The sequence below is a fragment of the Astatotilapia calliptera genome, chromosome 3 (assembly GCF_964374335.1).
Source record: "Astatotilapia calliptera chromosome 3, fAstCal68.1, whole genome shotgun sequence".
In the NCBI taxonomy this organism is placed as follows: Eukaryota; Metazoa; Chordata; class Actinopteri; order Cichliformes; family Cichlidae; genus Astatotilapia; species Astatotilapia calliptera.
Window position 1 is genome coordinate 60633697 of NC_137424.1, and position 15987 is coordinate 60649683.

Below are 15987 nucleotides of genomic sequence, written 5' to 3' on the forward strand. Positions count from 1 at the left end.
GTCTTTCCACTCACTCCACTCGATTATAACAGATTAATTTTTTTATACTATTTTATAAAAAAAACCGAGAAGAACATCAATTCATAAATGTGATCTAACAAAGGTAAAGGGAAAAAAATTAACCATGTTTGCTGTTCATATGGCTTGTAATTGGGATGAAGTAAACATCTGTTGAGTAATTTAACACAAAATTGTTTGATAGTGTTAATTTGGAAAGCCAAAACTCTAGCGGGTCCACCACACCCATGAACACTGGCTGAGTAACAAAAATATGAACACCACACAAGGGTTAAAAAAAAAAGAGGAAGTCTTCATCCCTGTACATGTCAGGGAAAATGCAGAATAAGAATCACAGTGTTACGAAACATCCTCAACCAAACGGCCACTAAACTTGTAACTTTGCTGGAAAAAGCCATTTCAGTTCCTCAGAAATACAAAAGTCACTCTAGAGAAAAGCAGAACTCAAACTGCTTCATCATTTCAGAAAAAAAAACCTGTGAAAACTTCCACGGAAAAGTAACCCTGGAAGTTACTTTTTAGAGCCTAACCTGTCACTGGGGTCAGACAGGTGTTTTGCAAACCTTTTGAACTGTTTGTTTCATTGAAGGAATTCCAGTGCTTTCCGAAAACAGCGACTCTGAGCCTTAAAGTGATATTGGGGTCATTACTGTAATCCTAGGCTAAGCAGCACTGCGAAGATGAAGGTTGGTAGAGAGAAGAGAGGGTGAGTGAGTGTGATGGAGGTCTACAGAAAGTAAATATTTTATTGGGCGATTGGGTTCTTTTTTTATTGTTTTGTTTTTGCTGTTTGCTGTGTTCTTTTTCCTCTTATTTCCCTGAGATTTAGCTGTGGCATACTGCCTGGGATGACTACAATGACCCTGATATCACTAATGACCACAGAGTTTTTGCTTTCAGGAGTTTTTGGTTGCCCCAATTCAGAAGAAGATTTTATTATTCCTACACAGTAAAAAATAAGATCAACATTTAATCTTTATTAGTGATCCATTAAACTTTAGGAATGCAAATTTTCAAGAGCTGTATGCTTCATGCAAATGAAGCTTATTATTTTTATTGCTGATTAATTTCACAGTTACCACAGTGACTTCATTCAACCAAGAGTTCAAATTTAAAAAATAGCGAAAAATAAACAGAATAAAGAAAAAACTGGAAATTTTAAAATTTAAGAAGCTGAAACCCTTGAATGTGTCCAAACGTTTCCCGGCTGCTGTTTATGAAATGAATTATTAAAACATTTTTCATGTGAAACTCACATCTACAGATTCACCGCTGATAATATTTTTGTCGCTCTCTCCCTCAGTGGGATCATGAAGCCAGGTCTCAACGCCATTATGGGAGCGACAGGAAGCGGGAAGTCATCGTGAGTGCTGCAAATGTGTTTGTACAGGGAGAAATCGGGATTGAATGTTTTCCATTCATGTTTAGCAAAAATCTGAAGAAAACGTCTTTGTTTGTTAAGAGATGAACAACTGGTGGTCGACGCATCAGTGTAGAGGAAGTATTGTACACATTAACTGCTGGAAACCTAAATGTTTGTGTCTTTGCCTGTACACAGAAAGATAAGGTCTTCTTCTATCTAGTACAGTTTGAATATATAAACAATTTTCCTGCCACATGGAAAAGACATTACAGGAAATAAAACAAGAACGTTTTGCTATTTTTCCGTTCAAACTTCCCGTCTATATTTGTGCCAGCTGATTAGCAAAGACTGCCTATTCTTGCCTTTGCTAATTCAGATGGTGTGTAACAGGAAAGCAACCATCCTTATAGATGGTGTGAGCTGATGTCTGCATAAAGCCTCCTGACCGGGACTCAATTTGTGATTGAATGTTGCCTTTTTGTTTTAGGTTTCTTGATGTTCTGGCAGCTAGAAAGGACCCTGCAGGTCTGTCAGGAGAGGTCCTGATTGACGGAGCCCCTCAGCCCCCAAACTTTAAGTGTCTGTCTGGCTATGTGGTTCAGGTGGGTGAAGCAGGCAGGAAGTTCTACAGGATTTAGCAGAGTTTCCTGGACAGGGCAGGAAGAGATTTCCTGCAACAATAAAACTGGCTTCTTAGGCCAAGTCTGTTTGAGTTGCATAAAGTTAATTGTTTTAGAAATACTGAGGTCATAAGTCACATCTGTGGAAATTAAACTGAGTTAAAAAGATGTCCTTGAAACAAAACGCATCTGGCAGCAGTAAATGTTTGGTCACTTTTAATGTGTTAGATTTTTTTTCTAAACAGTAGCTTCCTGTCTGCAGGATGATGTGGTGATGGGGACTCTGACGGTCAGAGAAAACTTCACCTTCTCTGCAGCCCTGCGGCTCCCATCAAGCATCAGCCATAAGGAGAAGAAGCAGAAAGTTGACAGACTGATCAAGGAGCTTGGACTGGGCCGAGTGGCCGACTCCAAGGTGAGACGAAAGAAACTTCAATAAAAAAAATAAAACATTTAGTCAAGAAGTGGTACAAAAGAATAATAGAATACATAAAACTGACTCTAAAATATAGGAAGGATGAAAGTATCCAAAAGATTAAATAGCGCAAAGAAATGAGAAAAAAACAAAACAAAGAAGCATGAGAAGAACTGGAAGACAGATTGAAAAAGTCTGATTGTAGTGTGCTTGTGCAGGTGGGCACTCAGCTGATTCGTGGGATTTCTGGTGGCGAGAGGAAGAGGACAAACATTGGGATGGAGCTGATTATTGACCCGCCTGTCCTCTTCCTGGATGAACCCACCACAGGCCTCGACGCCAGCACGGCCAACTCTGTGCTGCTGCTGCTCAAGAGGTGAAAACGCACATATTTTTAGTGCTGATGCCATGAAGATGCCCATCTATATCATGCGGCCACACCTTGAACGTTAACACTGAGTCTGAAGTTATGTCCTTAAATCTGTGAAGTCACTGGGCAAGCTAGCTCACAAACATCACTACTGTAAATAGTGATGATTTTGCAGGATACTGACTTTTAAAAATGGCCATTTTTCCAGATCTGCATCAGGAGTTTGGATGAACTGGGCGGCGTTATCTATAACTGTATTTTCCAATGTCAAATGTTTTATTAGGGATTAAGTAAGAAGCAAGAAGGACTGATGTAATCATTGCATAGCTGAATTCTGGTTCAATTAGACAACGTTCGCTTGGTGAAACATGGAGTCTGTGTTTTTCTGGAGACTGTTAGCTAGCGCTGATTACTGTTTATTCTAGGAGCAGAGCAGAAGCACCTAGAAGCATTTCCTAGCAAAAATGCAATGTGAAAACTGAAAATTTGAAGATTTTTGTCTGAAATGCTTAAAAATGTTAAAAAATCTTCAAAGCTTAACTTGCTGAATGAGCTTAATTGCATTAGGTTACCAATTAGGTTGCCAGGTTGCCATCCTAAGTGTAAAAAACAACAGTACAGAAACTGAAAATGCTCTAGATAAAACCAAAAGTACCAAAACGAAGCTTCATTTGCAGGAACGTCCTTTTTCAAAACAAAAAAGCATAATAATAAGGAAAGAGATTGACCCAGATGCACAAGCATCAGATTAATTGGAGTTTTTGCCAAAAATCTTTTCACAAAAAAATCAGTCTTTGGGCTGTTAGAAGAAACAAAGAGTCCGATCACATAGCAAAACTGGTATGGCCCAGATCTGACCCACACAATGTGCTTACACATGGCCCACATACCACAAAGAATGACGGCCCTTTGGTGCACCTCAGGTTTGCCAGAGATGGCCCACAAATGGGCCAGCACAAGGCTAGTTGCAGACACAATGCTAGCTCAGTGCTGGCCCAGAACAGTTTCAGCTCTGGCCCCAGATGTCAGCCTAATGTGTACCTTAATCAAGCCATGTAATAACATGTCCCGGAACATAATAGTGCAAAAGTAACATGACAAAACTCTGTTCAGACAGTGAGTGGACTGATTCTTATTGAGCGCTTTTTGACTCTCTTGGATTACTCAAAATGCTCTATACAACATGCCACATTCACCCACTTTCTCTAAGCTGAGTGCTTCCTAACTACATTCATACTTTTGACATGCAGACTGGAGGAGCCAGGAATTGAACCACTAACCTTCCAATTAGTAGGTGAACTGCTCTACTTCCTGAGCTACAGCCACTCAGTGGTCAGGTTGAGTAAACCCTCACCAGGTTTTGGATAAAGTGTACACTCACAAACCTGACACCAGATCTGAGGAGGAGCTTCTTCCCGCAGGCGATACGGTCTCTCAATCACACCACCACACAGTACTGACCCACACATATGGTTCTTACACACACACTGGACTTTCTGGACTTTGGTTTTGCACAACACTGGTCACTATATTCTTCATTTCCGGTTAATACTTGTACAGCTGCTGTTATTGTGTATATATTTATTTATATTTAGATTTCTTCATACATTCTTATATAGTTCTATATTGTGTATTTTGTTGTACAGTTATTTTATTTTCAACTTTAATTTATATATTTATCTTTATCTTATTCTTCCCAGTTAAATTTACCCTTCATTCTAATTTGTGTTGTACAGTTATTTCATTTTTAACCTTAATTTATATTTTATTCCTTCCTAGTTAAATTTACCCTTTTTAATTTTTCATATTTATTTCCTATCTTATTCATAGCCTTTTCCTTTTTTGTTCTCTTTAGGTCACGAGCAGTTGTCCAAGCATTTCACTACATATCGTACTGTGTATGACTGTGTACGTGACAAATAAAATTTGAATTTGAATTTGAATTTGAATTTGAGATCTGGGCCAGACCTGCTATGTGGGAAGAGTCAAGAAACAGAACCTTTAAATAGCAAACAGATTTAACTCATTATTGAAAAACTACTGTGTACAGTTTCTTCAGGCCATCATATTAACATTAAGACCGCTCCTATGACTATTTAACTGCTGGTGACAAATAGCTGGCATATGCTTAAAGTTTTCCCTTATCTCGGTAACCTGGTCAGCACAGATAAAAGAATCCAGGAGGATATATACATTATATACGATAATATATACAACATAATATATACAATCAGATTGTAAAAGGCATTGAATGCTTTGATTGGGCTTGGCCCTTCATGAAAATCAAGGCAGTTCACATAGAAGACCAAAACACAACAGAGATGTGAAGTCTGTTCTTCTATACGAGTCAGAACAGGTCAGAATGATTGAGGTCTTCCCCAATGTGGTCTTTATTTTCTGGCCAAACAAATGCTGAAATTTAGGACTGTAAAGAACAGCTGGCTGTATAAACATCTGCCATGAAGTGAAAGGTTAGGGTAACCAAAAACATGAGTGAGAAGACCAAAGGCTGCCCTAACATGGAAAGAAAGGCAGGCCAAAGGTAACTTCAGTTAACAAATTGTCAATGTAGGGTGAAAGACACAAGCTGCAGCCCTCTGCATCATATGGTAGTAGTAATAGTAGTATCACTAAATGAATAACTATAATAAATGAAAAAAAATCCATTGAATAAGTTTAACTTAAATAATAGTTTTTTACTGTTATTCCAGGATGGCAAACAATGGTCGTACCATAATCCTCTCCATCCACCAGCCTCGATACACCATCTACCGCCTTTTCGACAGCCTCACCCTGCTAGTCAACGGTCATCAGGTCCCCTTTAAAAACTGCTTATTGAAATACTCAGTGGTTCTTAACCTTGTTGGAGGTACCGAACCCCACCAGTTTCATATGCGCAGTCACTGAACCCCTCTTTAGTGAAAAATAAAATATGTTTTTCAAATTCAAGACATAGATATGTTTTTTACTGGTGCACAAAATGAGCCGTGCATGTCACGGCGGAGGCTCTGCCGAACCCCTGAGATCGACTCACCGAACCCCTAGGGTTCGATCGAACCCAGGTTAAGAACCACTGACTTAAACATTTTCACTGAGCTAACTTCAAGCTACCTGTGGAGGAAACTGTGACTTACATGTTAATTCTTCTTCTCTCTGTTGTAAAACATGTCAGGTTTATCACGGCCCAGCACGGAGTGCACTGGAGTACTTCTCTGACATTGGTAAGCACGCCTGATTAACTTTAACCCAACAAGATGCAACACGACAGAAAGGCAATGTTTGTGACTATGCTTTAAAACTGTTTCCTAGGATACATCTGTGAGCCCCACAACAACCCTGCTGACTTCTTCCTGGATGTCATCAACGGAGACTCGACCGCCGTCGCCCTCAACAGTGGGAAAACAGAAGGTGTGTAAGTTTGTTCTGGACAAAAAGACAGCAGTGGGGAAAAAAGATCCTCCAAGGTGTAAGCCATCGTGGTTATAACCTGACCTTGTTTGGAAAATCTCTTAATAATAATAATAATAATAATGATAATAACTAGAAACATTTGCATTTCCTGCAAAAATGCTGTGTGAATGCCTTGTAGTGGAATCGGAAAACAGCAGAAGAAGGAGAACAATCTGCTGAAAAGAGCTGAAGAAGCTAAAAATTGTGCTGAAAACAGCTAAAAAATCTGGAATTTGTGTTGAAAAGAGGTGCAAGACAGTTAATCATCTCGCTGAGCCAAACCAGTTCTCAGTATACTGAGACGATATGGAGAAACTGAATAATCTGCTTAAATGAGCAGAATGAGCATCACAATTTGTGATGAAAAGAGGTGAAAAAGCTTTTTCTGCTGAAAAGCTGTGAATCGGAAAAAAATGTTGCCAGAAGCGGGATTTGAAACCGGGCCTCCTACTCTGAGAACGGCTGCTCATCTCACTGAGCTAAAACACAGCTACCCCGGCAAGCAAAATCAGTGACCACACTAATAATGTGGTCCCATTCAGCAAAATGGGCCTAAAATGGCATAAAAACCTTAATATCTCAAAAAGTATAGACGTTATGAGCACCGAAGCCGGCATTAGCAGAAACAGCAGAATAGTTTAAAATTTGAACAATGAAAATTGCACAAAAACTGTGGAAGTAGTTTCATGCCGAAGAACCATGGAGCAACTAGAATAAAATATAAAGAATAAAAAGAAACAGGCATTCACACAATAATAACAACCATCACATGCAGTTTTTGCAGTTGAGTGTGGACAAATTGGGGGGAAAAAATTCAGAGAAAGAAGCTTTTAGAAGTTGTGTCAAGTCTTCCCTTTTCATCTCATCAAACACCATCCAGTATCAGTAAACAGCTGTTCTACACTAACGCTGATGCTGCACCATCATTTTATGTTAAAACACCAAATGGACACATTTCTGTATCACTGTGTCCAGTGTCCAACTCTGCCACTATCAGCTCACAGTGGGAGCTATAACTTTGCCCTCTATAATATTCGTAGGGCTTTCTGCTGTTACATAAAACGTTGCTGAGAAAAGCACATTAGATAAATAGTTTTTTGAGAATTCATCCTGTGAAACTTTAGTTAGTTCAAACATGAAATCATTAAAGTCTGAACAATAACTTTTGTTCAGCAGACTGCGTTTAACTCACGATATCAGCTGCATCATAGTCATGATGATTAGGTTACAGAAGAGAAACAACAACATCCATAGAAGACAAATATTCCTGAAACTTTTTGAGCACTGAGAAATTTACACTTCTTTCATGTGGAAACCAAAACATACATTTTAACCAGCTGTCCAGCATACAGTGGTTAGGTGAAAGTGGTTGACTTTATTCCCTTTTTTGTTCTCCAAAAAGGTATTACTAATGACTCAAAATACTTACAGAAATGTTTACTATAACTAAAAGTACATTGATTTTAAAAGGTTATGAACTCAAATTATGGACAAGCTGCTAGCAGGATGAAGGTGCCCTCTTCTGTCCTACATACATTTTTAGATTCACTGGTCAACCAGGTGTGAAAGTGCTGCAGAAAGATGTGCAAAATCAAAATTCCCTCAAGTGAACCTGTAACACATGCTGCATTCAGGCACTGTAGGACACATGACATTATTTAGACTTGATTTGACGTTAGTTTGAATTTGTTTGGGTTAAAATATTTGGCTTGTTTTGAACACTATGCAAGTGACAGCTTAAAAAAAAAGAAAAAATGCTTTTTAATTTCACATATTTGCAGCTTGCATGTTAGTAATACATCCACACTACTGTAGTTGTAATTGTAAAGTTTATCCTGATTCTGTGACATATGCCAGTGATTATATGATTAGAAGTAATAATATAAAACCCTATTTTTTGTAGACCTGACAAGATCTCTCTTTGTCCAGATCCAGATCAAGAGCTGGATTCAGAATCGATGTCGAAGTCCCGAAGAGGGATTGGGGAGAAACTGGTGGAGGAGTACAGAAACTGTCAACACTTCAAAGAGACCAAAGCAGAGCTGGGTGGGTACCAAAAGAAGGCTTCAGTTTTTATTGATTTTTAATGTTTGTATCTGAAACTGTTACAAAAATATGTTGGGTGACGATAAACAAAGCTAGATGGCTACAAAAAAGGGGTATAGTGAGTACAAATTGGTCAAAAATTCTCCAAATAATTGAATCCCGATGTAAATGAACCACAAAGAGATAACGAATGACTACATTGTCTCAAATTGATGTTGTCTTTATTTTGGTTTTACTGTGAAACTTTGCTGTCCTGTCTTCACAGGACACGTTAATGACTTTAAATGTGAACAAAACACATTAGTTCATACAGACATGAGCATTTGTTTAAATGTAAATTAATTCAAACCGTTGCCACCTTCTGTCTGTCTCAGAGAGGATCGTCCAGGGAAAGAAGGTGGTCACTACTACTCCCTTCAGAACCATCACCTACACCACTGGCTTCTTCACGCAGTTCAGATGGGTTCTCAAGAGGACAATTCGCAACCTCATACTCAACCCGCAGACCTCCATTGCTCAGGTAAGTCTGTGTAAAGTTCACTTTATTTATTCACTTATTTAAAACAAGAACTGTCCAGTTTGGAGAATGTGTATCTTCACTGTCTAAGAGGGAATTTATTCACTTCATTGGGTTTTGCAGGCATTCATTTACTTACAAGGTAACACAAAGTAACACAAGGGAGGACAACCAGTACAACATGAACAAATACAAACATTAACTGAGGGATGCCAGGGAACACAACTGAAAATAATCAGGGAAAACAAGACAGGACGAAAAACTGAGCACAAGGCATGTGAGACAAAGACTATGACAAAAAAACTAAGTAAAACCAACAGAATGAAATATGACAAAACACGGGGAACACAGGGGAAGGCTGGTAACTGAAACCTGAAATTAGATATAAAAAACTCAAGATCAATCCCAGATAACCATGATATTAAGAACAAATGGTAAAATACATATTATCACTACAAGAGAAAGTCTTTATACTTGAGTATAAAATAAACAATTCAAAAAGTCCAAACATTAGACGCTTCCAGGGCGAGGCAAGATTTAGCTATAGGATAGATGGCCACACATTTGACACTACAGTACTTTGGTATGGCTGTCAGTCCTGTGGCTGTGAAGACAAAAAGCAGCCCTCAGTTGTCTTTTTCAATTCACTTTTACTTTTATAGTGTCAAATCACAACAACCGTCACTTTACATTGTACGGTAAAGGACCTAGAATAATGCAGAGCCATCGCTTCATCACCCCTCTACCACCGGTCGACAGTTGGCGTGAGGTGTTTTGCTGGTATGTCGAGTTTGGTTTTGGCTCTCTGCTAGTAAAGTTTTCAAATCAAATTACTTTTATTGTCACATCACATGTTGAGGTACACTGGCACAGCACATGTGAGTGAAATTCTTGTGTGCGGGCTTCACAAGCAACAGAGGTGTGCAAAAATACAATAACATAAGAACAAGCAAAATATAAGGATGAAACCTTTTGAAACAAACCATACTTGCTCAGTGTTTTTCTAACTGTACTGGCTTGAACTTTAACATACATGCTAACTGAAGATGGTAGAGTCTGTGATATAGATGTTTGGATGTTTTGCAGTTTCTCTGATCACTGCACAGTCTGGGACTGACACTGTTGGGAATACTGTGGCATTGTGTTAATGCACATCTGACGTCTCCAGAACAGACAACATATATAACAAGACTTCTAATCAAGTGAATTTGATTAGCAGCTTGTGGGTGATGTTTGTCCTCTTAGTCCTACGGAAGCAGTAAGGGGGCACTTAGTCTTTTACATGACTACAAATTTATCTGAAAGTTTTCTTTTTTTTTCTTGACTGTTATTTTGCCTGCTGTTGAATTTACTGTGGGCTTTTCTGTGGTCACTGCATCACCGCTCATCTCTTCCTGTGTGCACGTGTCATCAGTCAGTGGGAGTTTAGCAGGAGCAGCACCTGGTGTCAATAACTGAAACTGCATCATCAGATCATTTTAAGGGGTTTGGGAAACACACTACCTCCCTGCCTCAAACTCAAGGAATAATGAACTTGCATTGATAACTGTGATAAGTGGTTATAAGTGTCTTTTTTTTAAAAAAAATCTGTTTAGGTAGCAGTGACAATCCTCCTCGCTCTGGTTGTCGGAGCCCTTTTCTTCAATGTCCAGAATGATTCGAGTGGGATTCAGAACAGGTATTTACTGTAGTACTTTTGTCTTTGTCACATTTGAAAGACAAATGATAAAAATGAATCTGGGATGTGAGATTATTGATGGTGTGGTTGTGTGTCCAGGACTGGTGCGCTGTTCTTCGTCGTCGTGAATCAGTGTTTCAGCTCCCTGTTGGCTGCTGAACTCTTCATCGCAGAGAGGAAAATCTTCACGTGGGTCTCACACTCAAGGAACTTTTTTAATTCACTTTGGGGTGAAAGGTTTTCATTATATGAGGGTAAAATTCACTCATTCATTCATGTTGAGGAGTTTGCATCTTTGCTTTCTTTAAAGATGTGTTCATGAAGTGAAATTGTTGGGACTTGCTTATCATCCAGGGACCCGAGTCGGTATTCTTTGCAGGAAATGCACATCTTTACTTTCTGTTTTAGTCAGATCAATATGTTCTCCTCTCATTGCCTTCTTCTTTCACAAAATGTAATATTTTAGGTTTAGCCAAAAAAAAAAGAGAAATCGTAATACACACATTCTTGCAGTGCCCTTTTATATCATAATGACAACTATCATCTACTTATTAAAAACACATTATATTTAATGGTTTTTTTTCAATTAATAAGGATCAGTAGGATTATTAAGAAGCATTTTAAAAATGGAAAGTTTATGCATTTCCAATCATTTTATTTTTTTGACATTTTACATTTTTATGCTGATTTTCTTTCTTGCTAATTCAGATTAAATGCTTCTGACAACTTTATTAGCTAAAGGTCTGCAGCAATGGCACTCACCTCTATTTATCATTATGTTTTCACAGATGCCGTTTTTAACACAACGTTTCCTGTATGTCCTCCTCTCTCTCTGCAGTCATGAGTATATCAGCGGTTACTACAGGGTATCGGTCTACTTCCTGTGTAAGATCCTGTCTGACATCATCACGCTGAGGACCATGCCCGCTATCGTCTTCACCTGTGTGGCATACTTCATGGTTGGTAGGTGGAAGACAAGCTGTGCTATCCTGGTGTTTATTCTTTAATTGTATGCAGGTTGTTTTACACATCACAGGTTTGTTAGGATTTGTATCATGTGCCGTTTGTGCATCTTTGTTACTATTTATAACCCTGGCACTCTGATTTGTGATTTCGTCTGTGTATGTACAGGTCTGAAGCCGACAGCTGGGGCTTTTTTCTTCTTCATGCTCACCGTCGCTCTGTGTGCCTACACCGCCACCTCCATGGCTTTCGCCATCTCAGCTGACCAGACAGTGGTGGCCATCGCTAACATCTTTATGACGATCTCCTGCGTCTTCATGATGGTGATTCATACACATCAGCATACACCTGTGCAAACATTAGTGCATACACACCCAGAGCCTGCATATATGAAGATGGCTGCAGCTTCTGGCTCTGAAAAGATAAGCCAATGTGAAGGTCTCCTAGACCTGCATTTTTTTCTAATGGACAGCAGGGGGCGCCGACTCTGTCTGATTGTACAGAAGGTTATGGAAAAGTGACCCTACTTTTAACTTTATCCATGACCCGATAGTTTTGTTTGTTTCATGCGAGTCACAAGTGTCCTTCGGCTTCACAGGCTGACTAGCAACATACTTGTTTATTTTTTATTTAAGCTTTATTTGACCCGAAAGTCCCTTTAAATAAAATAAAAAAACAAACAAAAAAAAAACACACAACTCTTTTTACAGCAGGCAAGAAAGAGCGGGCAAAGAAGGCACACTATTACAAAATTACAAATGTAACATAAAATCAAATACAAAATGAATACACACAACTCCATAAGACTCCAAAAGTAAAGAGGAAGGCATAAAAGTGGTCAGCTCAAGGCTTTACTAATCAGTTGAAGACACTTTTTTGGCTTTTTTTGTATACAGTCTATAAGACATAATTAATAAATCACGTATTAAATAATAATGGCTTAGTCAATAAGTCCATCAAAAAGTGCAGAATGCAAACTGTGTTTATAACACAGGTAATGGTAATCTCCATCAAAATCCTGCAAACACTCACAAAACCATGATGGGACTGTGCTTGCAAGCATGCACCGGGGTATATTTTCCCTTTTCTGGTTCCACCTTAACATCAGGCTGCGATTCTGACACACGTTTACAGCAAACTGAATTAAAGCAAATCTCATAATGTTCAGTTATTTGATTATAAAAATATGAATTTACATCAATTTATGAGGAACTCGCTTTGAAAAAACTGACAGTGAGAAGTTAAATATCAGCTTTAGAGAAGTTATAACTAACACCTTTAATCTTCATGATGGTCAGACAGGTAATGCTAATGTTATTGAAGTTAGACAGAATTTCATAAAGGAATGTATTCCTGTGACATGTAAGACTGACTTAGTTTTATTTCTGGCAAAGGTAAAAGTCTGGGAGCAAGAAAAGAACAGCTATAAAAACACAAATCAATATTTCAACAAATTTTATGAAAGGTCAACAAGTTCAAGGCCTATGTGCTCTGTTTGATCTGTAAAAGGCTGAGAGATCAATACCATGGTTTTGAAATTGGTACTCATCAGGGAAGCGAAAAACCTCTGTAGATGTGGGATCTTCTATGCATACAGGCAGAAAGAAATGAAAACTCAAGGCTAAACCTGAAGTTACCACACAAAGCCTCGCCACTCGCCTCATCTGCTATGTTTCCTTTTCTCCAGATCTTTGCAGGACTGCTAGTGAACATCCCCTCCATCGCCAGCTGGCTCGCGTGGTTAAAGTACTTAAGTATACCCAGATATGGCCTCAGTGTAAGTACAAACACTGGCAATTACATCTATTTTTAACAGTTTTATTATATCTGCAGCAATTTTATAATCACTTAGAAATCTTCCCTTCCCTTAAGTTAGGCCTGTAACCGACTAAACTGTTAAACTTACTTTAGTTACTTACACCATATTTGAGCTCAGTTGGGCTACACCATGATACACAACATTGCAACATTGTTTTATTAACTAATCTATTTTATTGACTAATTTATTAACTAATCAATCAATTAATTATTCTATTTTATAATGTTTATCTCTTTTTAGGATCTTTTATCTGGCCGTCTTTATTTACATAAAGTTTTACTGCTTATTTATTTTTCCCTGTTGGTTCTTCTCCTGTGGTGCTTACAAGCTATTTTTTTTCTCTTTGACATTTTGTTATTACTTTCAAAATGCATCATTGCTTTTAGTTTGTATTGCATTTGGCTCTGCCTTTCCTAAAACAACCCCAAAGAGGATTTGTGTCTCCAGCTGAAAGGGCACTATATAGATAAAGTTTGATTGATTGATGTGCTGATTATCAGTTATAAGGTAAGATCAGCTTTTAGAAATAAACCATGATAGTATATGAAGGCATTTGCAAAGATTTAGAAAACCTTTTAACTTGCTGTAGATTTTCACTCCTGTGCAATAATGCTAGCATCACCTTACCTGGAAGAACATTTTGTTTTAAAAAAAGCAGTTCTTCAGTAGTTTTTACATTTTACACATGCATACTGTGAGCAGGGTTGGTACTCTGGGTTTAAAAGAACTTTTTCTTCAGATGAAACTCTTGGTGAGTGATGTTTGTTGATTTGTCTGTGAATCTCTCCAGGCTCTGCAGGCTAATGAGTTCACCGGGCTGACATTCTGTGAGAAAATGAATACCACTCTCAACCAACAATAGTAAGCAGCACTGAGACACATGCAAGTTAACATGAAGTGATGAGGTTCACTGGGGATTCCTAAATGAGATAGAAACATGGAAAACAGGCTCATCTGTGAGCACAAAGCCCATAACTACCAAAATAATGCAAAATGTTTAAAAACCAAATTTGTGCTGCAATCAAAATTCAAAATATAAATTTAGAGATTAAAAAGGGATTAAAGTTATTAACACAATAGATACATCTAACATTAAGCCTTAACACAATTCAAGTCCCTTAAAGATGTTGTTTAAACAGCTTTTGTATCAGGCTGTAAACATGTTTATTTCTGCAATGAAGTTGGACATTTTTACATCAGAGTCTGTGGGGACTGACTCGTTTATAAAGCCAGTCTCAAGTGGTCATTAGAGGAACTGCAGTTCTGGTGTACCATGAGCAAATTTCTGCTGTAAAGTTGGGAGTCTCTGGGGAATGACTCACCTCTAGTGATATCAGAGCAACTGCAGCTTTTGGTATCTCACACATCTCAGCATTTATTTTGTGCAAAAGTAACATGACGAAACTCTGTTCAGACGGTGAATGGACTGATTCTTATATATCACTTTTCTACTCTCCCGGATTACTCAAAGTGCTCTTTACAACATGGCACATTCACCCAATCACAGACTTTCTTTAAGCTGACTGCTTCCTAACTACATTCATATGCATTCACACTCCTGACATGCAGACTGGAGGAGCCAAGGATTGAACCACTAACCTTTTGATCAGTAGGTGACCTGCTCTACCTCCTGAGCTACAGTCACTCAGTGGTAAACATGAGTAAACCCTCACTAGGTTTTGGATAAAGTGTAAACTCACAAACCACTCATAAACTCTCAAGCCTGCATTTGAAACATTGGCTACTATAGTATACTATAGTATTGCAACATGGCATTTTGGTCTTCTAACTAAAATAGGAAAATGGGAACATAAATAGTGTCATCATTGCCAGACCTGGCCCACACCTGGTTGACATACACCCTGCCATAACACCAGTCAGTCAGAAGTGCCAGCTTGACACCAGATCCGGGCCAGACCTGTCTGCTATGTGGGTATGCCTCTGATTGTCATGAAAGAAAGAAATGAAACTACTACATTCACTGCAATATGGGAGTTTTTACAGAAGCCTTTTCTCGAAAAACCAGCTGTTTGATTTTTGGGTAGGGGGGAAATGTTACGTTTCGGTGTGTCAGTGTTTTGTTTTTGCATGACTTATGTATTTCCTGCTTTACTTTGAAAGTCTGTGTTATCTTAGTGTGTTCAGTTTACATTTTCCCTGTCTCGTCAGTTCTAATTTGCCCCAGCTGTGTTTCCCTCCTGTGGTCCATTCCCTAATTGCTCCTTCTATGTATTTAAACCTTGTGTTTCAGTGTGTCATGGTCGCGAGCTCCCCTGTGTTGTAAATAGTCTGTTGTTTTGATGTAAATAAATGTCGTATCTTGCTTTAAATCTCGTTTTGGGATTATTTTTGTGGAAGCCCGTATTAGTTTTTTCTCGTGTGTTTTTGCCTTATTTTTATTTTCCTGTGTTGCACCCCGGTTGCCTAGGCCGGGGTGTAACATGTGGGGGCTCGTCCGGGATCGCTGGAGGGTCCGAAGGAGGGACAGCTTCGGCCTTCTGTCTTCGCTGGAGGGTCCGAGGACCGCTTCAGCCTTCGTTTGTCTTCGCTGGAGGATCCGAGGGACCGCTCCAGCCTTCGTTTGTCTTCGCTGGAGGATCCGAGGGACCCCTCCAGCCTTCTGCAGCTGGTGGGCTGCGTGTCCGTGTGTGCAGCTGGTGGGCTGCGTGTCCGTGTGTGCAGCTGGTGGGCTGCGTGTCCATGTGTGCAGCTAGTGAGCTGCTCATCC

At 39.0% G+C, this 15987-nt stretch overlaps 1 protein-coding gene across 1 annotated transcript; it reads left to right on the plus strand.

Moving 5' to 3' along the window:
* The first annotated feature begins 236 nt into the window (after positions 1-236).
* LOC113019030 (broad substrate specificity ATP-binding cassette transporter ABCG2-like) lies at positions 237-15589 on the plus strand. Its single transcript, XM_026162515.2, has 15 exons — positions 237-1381; positions 1869-1983; positions 2264-2416; positions 2635-2792; positions 5498-5600; positions 5959-6007; positions 6096-6194; positions 8166-8282; positions 8657-8802; positions 10395-10477; positions 10577-10666; positions 11316-11440; positions 11609-11763; positions 13128-13217; positions 14050-15589. The coding sequence occupies exons 1-15, from the start codon at positions 1329-1331 to the stop codon at positions 14119-14121; spliced, it is 1608 nt and encodes a 535-aa protein (XP_026018300.2). The 5' UTR covers positions 237-1328; the 3' UTR covers positions 14122-15589.
* Positions 15590-15987: the final 398 nt, after the last annotated feature.